Source organism: Chiloscyllium plagiosum, chromosome 10 (assembly GCF_004010195.1).
Source record: "Chiloscyllium plagiosum isolate BGI_BamShark_2017 chromosome 10, ASM401019v2, whole genome shotgun sequence".
In the NCBI taxonomy this organism is placed as follows: domain Eukaryota; kingdom Metazoa; phylum Chordata; class Chondrichthyes; order Orectolobiformes; family Hemiscylliidae; genus Chiloscyllium; species Chiloscyllium plagiosum.
Window position 1 is genome coordinate 645,422 of NC_057719.1, and position 7,752 is coordinate 653,173.

At 48.8% G+C, this 7,752-nt stretch overlaps 1 protein-coding gene across 1 annotated transcript in view; it reads right to left on the reverse strand.

Moving 5' to 3' along the window:
* LOC122553912 (nesprin-2-like) overlaps positions 1-7,752 on the reverse strand; it is a 73,008-nt gene that overhangs the window by 9,837 nt on the left and 55,419 nt on the right. The window contains exons 14-15 of the mRNA XM_043698419.1: positions 7,104-7,298; positions 5,551-5,910 (exon numbers count right to left, since the gene is read on the reverse strand). Of these exons, the coding sequence (XP_043554354.1) occupies positions 5,551-5,910; positions 7,104-7,298 (555 nt within the window). The remainder of the gene's footprint in view (positions 1-5,550; positions 5,911-7,103; positions 7,299-7,752) is intronic.

Consider the following 7,752-nt stretch of genomic DNA (forward strand, 5'->3'; position numbering starts at 1 on the left):
AGCGAGAGAGAGAGAGGGAGCGAGAGAGAGAGAGGGAGCGAGAGAGAGAGAGGGAGCGAGAGAGAGAGAGGGAGCGAGAGAGAGAGAGGGAGCGAGAGAGAGAGAGGGAGCGAGAGAGAGAGAGGGAGCGAGAGAGAGAGAGGGAGCGAGAGAGAGAGAGGGAGCGAGAGAGAGAGAGGGAGCGAGAGAGAGAGAGGGAGCGAGAGAGAGAGAGGGAGCGAGAGAGAGAGAGGGAGCGAGAGAGAGAGAGGGAGCGAGAGAGAGAGAGGGAGCGAGAGAGAGAGAGGGAGCGAGAGAGAGAGAGGGAGCGAGAGAGAGAGAGGGAGCGAGAGAGAGAGAGGGAGCGAGAGAGAGAGAGGGAGCGAGAGAGAGAGAGAGGGAGCGAGAGAGAGAGGGAGCGAGAGAGAGAGGGAGCGAGAGAGAGAGGGAGCGAGAGAGAGAGGGAGCGAGAGAGAGGGAGCGAGAGAGAGAGGGAGCAGGCGAGTGAGCGAGAGAGCGTCACACAGGTCATGCCTTAGACAGGATCATGAGGCAGCAGTCTTCTTCAGAACAGCTCTCACTGAGTCAGGGTCCATTAGTGATGTGGCTCTCTTACTGGGTCAGTCACACAGAGGAGTTCCAGTTCTATGGGAAGAAGCTAAATATCTGAATCTAGTTTTAAGAGTGGAGAAGGTAAAGTCTGGTCTGAATTAAAAAAGGCCATGGGCTGTCAGTATCACAGAACAGTTATGTGCTGTTCTCTGCAGGAGAAAGTCACCTGTCCCCTGTCCCCCTGCTCTCTCCATCAGGCTTCGCAATCTTTTCTTTTCTCACGTCCAGTCCCTTTCTAAAGGCTATGGTTCGACTTGCCTTCACTCAATTCTATCCAAGTGTTTTCATGTCAGTGTGTGACAGTCTATACGAGAGGCTCTCTATTTCTCTCTCTGTCTACGCAAGGAAGCTTCTATGACAGTGAGACACCATCTTCCTGTCTGCGGCAGTTACTTACTATTGTAGTTACAAGAGCAGGTCAGAGGCTGGGAATCCTGCAGCAAGTAACTCATCTCCTGACTCCCCAAACCACAGTCAGGAGTGGGATGGAATACTCCCCACTTGCCTGGATGGAGGCAGCTCCAACAACACTCAAGGAGCTCGACACCATCCAGGACAAAGCAGCCGCTTGATTGGCCCCACATCCACAAACACCCACTCCCTCTACCTCCAGGTCCAGGGCTGAGATGTTCTAGTCGGGTGACCCTGACCTTTACAGGAAACCCAGGTATGACCTTCACAGAGCCATCAGGGACACTAAGAGCCAATCTCAGACTAGACTAGAGAGCCAGAGTAACCACACGATTACATGGGGGCTGTGACAAGGCTTACTCACTGTAACGGGCTACAAACTGATGTAGAATCACTGACAACACTGTATCCCTCCCCAATGAGCTTCGTGCATTCTACACTCGTTTTCAACAGAAGGTCAGTGAAATGATGTCACTGCCCTGACAGCCTGGGCTGCCCCTGTACCCACAGTCACTGCCGCAGGGGGCAGACTGACCTCTGGAGGGTGAACCCACAGAAAGTGACCGACCTGGATGGAGCCCCCAGCTGTGAACTCACATCCTGCACAGACCAGCTGACGGGAGTGTTTGCAGACATCTTTAACCCCTCCTTACTACGATGTGACATCCCCGCCTGCTTTAAGAAGACCATTAGCATCCCGGTGCCAAGGAAACATCAGGCAACGTGCCTCAATGACTACTGCCTGGTGGCTCTGACCTTCATTATTATGAAGTGCTTCAAGAGGTTAGTAATGGCTCACAGCAAACCCAGCCTACCAGTCTGCCTTGATCCACTACAATTCACCTCCTGTCACAATGGACCCATCTCCCTGGCCCTACATTCATCCCTGGAACATGTGGGTAACAAGGACACCTATGTCAGACTCCTATTTATTGACCTTAGCTCCACCTTCAGCACCATAATTCCAACTAGACATTAGACAATAGGTGTAGGCCATTCAGCCCTTCGAGCCTGCACCACCATTCAATATGATCATGGCTGATCATCCTTAATCAGTATCCTGTTCCTGCCTTATCTCCATAACCCTTGATTCCACTATCCTTGAGAGCTCTATCCAACTCTTTCTTAAATGAATCCAGAGACTGGGCCTCCACTGCCTTCTGGGGAAGAGCATTCCACACAGCCACCACCATGCTAAATTGCCCGTAGTGTTAGGTAAGGGGTAAATGTAGGGGCATGGGTGGGTTGCGCTTCGGCGGGGCGGTGTGGACTTGTTGGGCCGAAGGGCCTGTTTCCACGCTGTAATGTAATGTAATCTAATCTAATCTCTGGGTAAAGAAGTTTCTCCACATCTCTGTCCTAAATGGTCTACCCAGTATTTTTAAACTGTGTCCTCTGGTTCGGCACTCACCCATCAGCGGAAACATGTTTCCTGCCTCAGAGTGTCCAATCCTTTAATAATCTTATATGTCTCAATCAGATCCCCTCTCAGTCTTCTAAACTCAAGGGTATACAACCCTCAATTATAACAATACTGGTGGTGCAAATGGGCATGCCAATTGATCTGAGTTCAATTATTATTATTATTTTGGCACTACCATAATACAAACTCTTTAATGGGCAGAGTTAAATACCCTTTCAAGTGGCAGCAAAGTTTTTAGTCAGGATGAGGGTTGGTGAGTAGATCACTCACTGAAATAAATGCCTTAATTGATATCCTAATTAAGTCTACAATTGGAAGTCTTATTGATGGCCTTCCACAAACTATAGCCAATTATGGTTCATAAATAGCCAATCATTGCCCACTTAAGGACCTCAGCACATCACCATGCCACCCAGCTTTGTATCATCAGCAAATTTGCTAATGTTATTACTAATACCATCTTCTATATCATTAACATATATTGTAAAAAGCTGCAGTCCCAGTACTGATCCCTGTGGTACCCCACTGGTCACTGCCTGCCATTCCGAAATGGAGCTGTTTATCACTACTCTTTGTTTCCTATCAGCCAACCAACTTTCAATCCAAGTTAGTACTTTGCCCCCAATACCATGTGCCCTAATTTTACTCACAAACCTTCTATGTGGTACTTTATCAAAAGCTTTCTGAAAGTCCAGGTACACCACATCTACTGGATCTCCCTCGTCCATCTTCAGAGTTACATCCTCAAAAAATTCCAGAAGATTCATCAAGCATGATTTCCCCTTCATAAATCCAGGCTGGCTCTGACCTATCCTGTTACTACTAAACTCATCTCCAAACTCAGAATGCAAACGATGAGGAGACAGAATACAGGAAAGACATGGTGCAAAACCACGATGTCTCCCTCAATGTCAGCAAAACAAAGGAGCTGGTGATTGACTTCAGGAAGCAGAGCGGAGGTCACGCCCCTGTCTGTATCGATGGTGCCAAGGTGGAGATGGTGAAGAGCATCAAGTTCCTGGGGGCGATGGGCACCAACAATCTGTCCTGGTCCATCCGCATCAACATTACAGTTAAGAAAGCACATCAACTCCTCTGCTTCACAGGAGGCTAAGGAAATTCAGCATGTCCACAAAGACATTTATTTTTAGGGACGCACTGTAGAAAGCATCTTATCCAGGTGCATCATGGCTTGGCACTGCAACTGCCCTGCCCAAGGTGCGAGAGACGACAGAGAGTTGTGAACACAGCCCAGTCCATCACAAAATCCAGTCTCCCTTCTGTCCGGCAGAAGACCCAAAAGTTTGAAATCATCTACAATCAGATTCAAGAACAGTTTCCTCCCTGCTGTTATCAGACAATGAACAAACCTTCCATATTAGAGTGGATCTTTCTCTGCACCTTCTCTATAGCTATAATATTATATTCTGCATTCTGTTCTATTACCCTTACGTACTTATGTAAGGTATGATTTATTTGGTTAGCACGTGAAACAATACTTTTCACTGTATCTCAGTACATAACAATAATAAATCCAATCAAATCAAACTACAGTTTACTAGAGGCAGTGTATGTCATCTACAAGATGTACTGCAGAAATTCACTAAAGACCCTCAGGCTGCACCTTCCAAACCCACGGCCACTTCCATCTAAAAGCACAAGGGCAGGGGATACATGGGAACACCACCCCCTGGAAGTTCCCCACCAAGCCACCCACCCTCCTGACTTGGAAATATATCGCTGTTCTTCTGTGCTGCTGGGTCAACATCCGGGACCTCCCTCCCTGACAGCAGGTAACGAGGGACAGGCATTAAATGCTAGCCCAGTCAGCGACACCCAGGTGCTGTGAACAAATAAATGCTGAAAAAGCTAAATCTTGGTCAGAGTGGATTCAGAGCCAGCTGGGAAGTTACAAACAGGACTTTGTCCTGAAACAGTGCAGGATCAATAGGAACCAGACCATGATCCTGTAGACCCCGAAGAGCTCGATACAATCAGTTCTTGAACAACTGTACAAAGCTCAGAGAAATTACACTGAGCAGGGTGAAGCCTCCTGATGTGTAAGGCTGAGGGCAATTTCCTCAAATTCCTTCAACCAGATGCTTTAAGGAGGCAATAATAGGCTTGGCACAGGGGCAAATGCATCCTCTTCCGAATACAGTGCCGTGAAAATGTGCCAACTACTGGCAGATAGCACACAACAGGAGAACAGTTTCTTAATGATTGTTTGTCAATGATTGCCCTCTTCTGGTGCTCACAGAGAAAGCAATGCAGTTCCATTGGAAATGGGGCCTTACTGATGGGAACAGAAATGCTGGAATCATTATAGCCCCAAGGAGATGACCACCCGCCATTGGGTCAGCACTAACTACAGCAATCTCAATGCAGTGGGACAGTTCACCGAGTTCAAATGCTCCAGGACATGGAACACAGACTGTCCAAAACCAACAACTTATTGAGCTGCCCTTCAAAGTGTGTCTGGCACCACCTGAAGGGTACAGAGTGGTTCTCCTCAATGTTCCTATCTGGGTCAGAACCGTGGGCTCACTACAGAAACCAGCGCCAATACTGGATGAGGCATCACCACATAAGCTTCAAGATCCTCAGACACTGTTCTGTGCTGAATAGATTATTAGACAGTGATAAATAAGCTCAGCAGGACATGAATCACCCAAGATGACCTTAAGCAGTGATTTGTAGAGAACTACAATCCCATCACAGAGGTTGAGCTGCACCTCACAAACTCTTCAAAGTGTACTAAGTTGGCAATGACCAACAGCGCCGACCAGGAGAGATCTTCCAGCCTGAAACAGCTGGCTCTCTAGCTGCTGAAGGAAGGGGTTTGCGAGGCCAGAGTCCCAGGCAAACAGCAGCCTCGGTGCTGCAGCTGCTCAGGAGCAGATTGAGAACGAATCACAACTCACACAGAAACAGGCCACCATGACTGCACAAGGAGGTTGGATGGAGCTTCATTTACTAATCTACAGCCAAACTTCCTCCACCACACACAACACAAAAAAAACATTTTTGTTTACCTGATAGTGGGATCGTGCTGTAAACAGAACTGCTGCACTGGCCTATGACACACTTTGGGGATATTGTAGATGTGAAAGGATCTCTCATACTAACACAAAACACTGGCAGAGGGCTGCTGGCTCCAAGTATCGAGCAGTACCATGTGCTAACCGACTGGTACCTGATAAGTTGCTGAAGTACAAGCCATCATCTTCATCTTCATGTGACGATGATCCCCCGACATCCACCGTGTGGTCCCACTCTAAGGGGATGGAGTCCACACTGACCGGGGTCGCGCCCCCTGACCGCTCATGCTGCTGTGTTTCTTCGGGCAGGGTCAGGTGACACAAAGACCCCTGAGTGGACAGCTCGGAACCATCAGCCTTGTCCTGCCAGCTCATGTTCTGTAGCTCAGCCCCATCTTCAGTGTCGGCTTCCCTGTCAGACAGATCCTCCTTCTCTTCAATCATCTATAACACAACCAGCAACAGAAACCATTACCCACCATTTACAGGGCTGGGGATACCCAGTACTATATCTACAATCAGTGCCTTAACTCATGTACACTCTCCTCCCAATTAACCCCACTCCCACTCACAACCCAGTATAAACTCCCCTCCATCACTGACCCTATCCCCCGTTTAATCCCCCTCCCACAGCCCCATGTACACTCTCTCCCCATCACTGGCTTTACCCAGAGTGAACCTTTAGAGTCATAGAGATGTACAGCATGGAAACAGACCCTTCAGTCCATGGCCCATATCCCTCCAAACCCTTCCTATTCATACACCCATCCAAATGCCTCTTAAATGTTGTAATTGTACCAGCCTCCACCACTTCCTCTGGCAGCTCATTCCATACACACACCACCCTCTGCGTGAAAAAGTTGCCCCTTAGGTCTCTTTTATATCGTTCCCCTTCCACCCTAAACCTATGCCCTCTAGGTCTGGACTCCCACAGCCCAGGGAAATGACCTTGTCTATTTATCCTATCCATGCCCCTCATGATTCTATAAATCTCCATAAGGTCACCCCTCAGCCTCTGACGCTCCAGGGAAAACAGCCCCAGCCTGTTCAACCCCTCCCTGTAGCTCAAATCCTCCAACCCTGGCAACATCCTTGTAAATCTTTTCACAACATCTTTCCGATAGGAAGGAGACCAGAATTGCACACAATATTCCAACAGTGGCCTGACAATGTCCTGTACAGCCGCAACATGACCTCCCAACTCCTGTCCTCAATACTCTGACCAATAAAGGAAAGCATACCAAACACCTTCTTCACTATCCTATCTACCTGCCACTCCACTTTCATAAAGTTCTAAACTCCAAGGTCCCTTTGTTCAGCAACGCTCCCGAGGACGTTACCATCAAGTGTATAAGTCCTGCTAAGATTTGCTTTCCCAAAATGCAGCACCTCGCATTTATCTAAAGTAAGCTCCATCTGCCACTTCTCAGCCCATTAAGGTGGATAATTTTAATAAACTCTCTGATCTCTGAAGATAGATCTAACATGATCCCCCCCCTTCTGCTTCTATCATCTGACAATGTTCACTAGTTACAATGTGTACAGAGCTCCCCCACCCTCCGCCCCAGTGTTATGTGTGCCCCCTTCCCCCAGGGTTGCTAACCCTTGCCCCGGGAAGGGGTCACTCTGGCTCTCACCGGCCGTTTGGACATGAGCCTTTGGTGGAAGCGGGCGACCCGTCCGAAGACCTCCTGGCAGTAGGCGTGCAGCTCCTCCAGCTCCTCCTCGATGGTGACTGCATCCATCGGCTCAATCTTCCAGATCAGCCTCTCGCCAGACACAATCAGCTGGTCAATTTTGGTGGTGTTCAGGGTGATCTCCTGCTGAAAGGCCTGTGGGTCATCACAAAGAGAAATACCAGTTAGTGATGGCTGCAGTCACCAATCATCTTGGATAGCCCCATCGTATGACAGGTGTCCCTTGTGCCCTTGGTTGATTTCTGCGGAGGCGGGTTGCTCTGGATTTCTCAGGGACCCCCCCCAAAGGTGGTGCTCTCAGGTCACCGCTCGGCAGAGAAAGCCAAGCTGCATTTGTGAAGGGAGGGTCAGACCTGACAAACCTGAGCGAGTTGGTTTTGAACAGTGAGCTAGAGAAGTGCGCAGGGGAATGTCACCGGCTGTTATACAGTCATAGAGATGTACAGAATGGAAACAGACCCTTCAGTCCAACCCGTCCATGCTGACCAGATATCCCAACCCAATCTAGTCCCACCTGCCAGCACCTGGCCCATATCCCTCCAAACCCTTCCTATTCATATACCCATCCAAATGCCTCTTAAATGTTGCA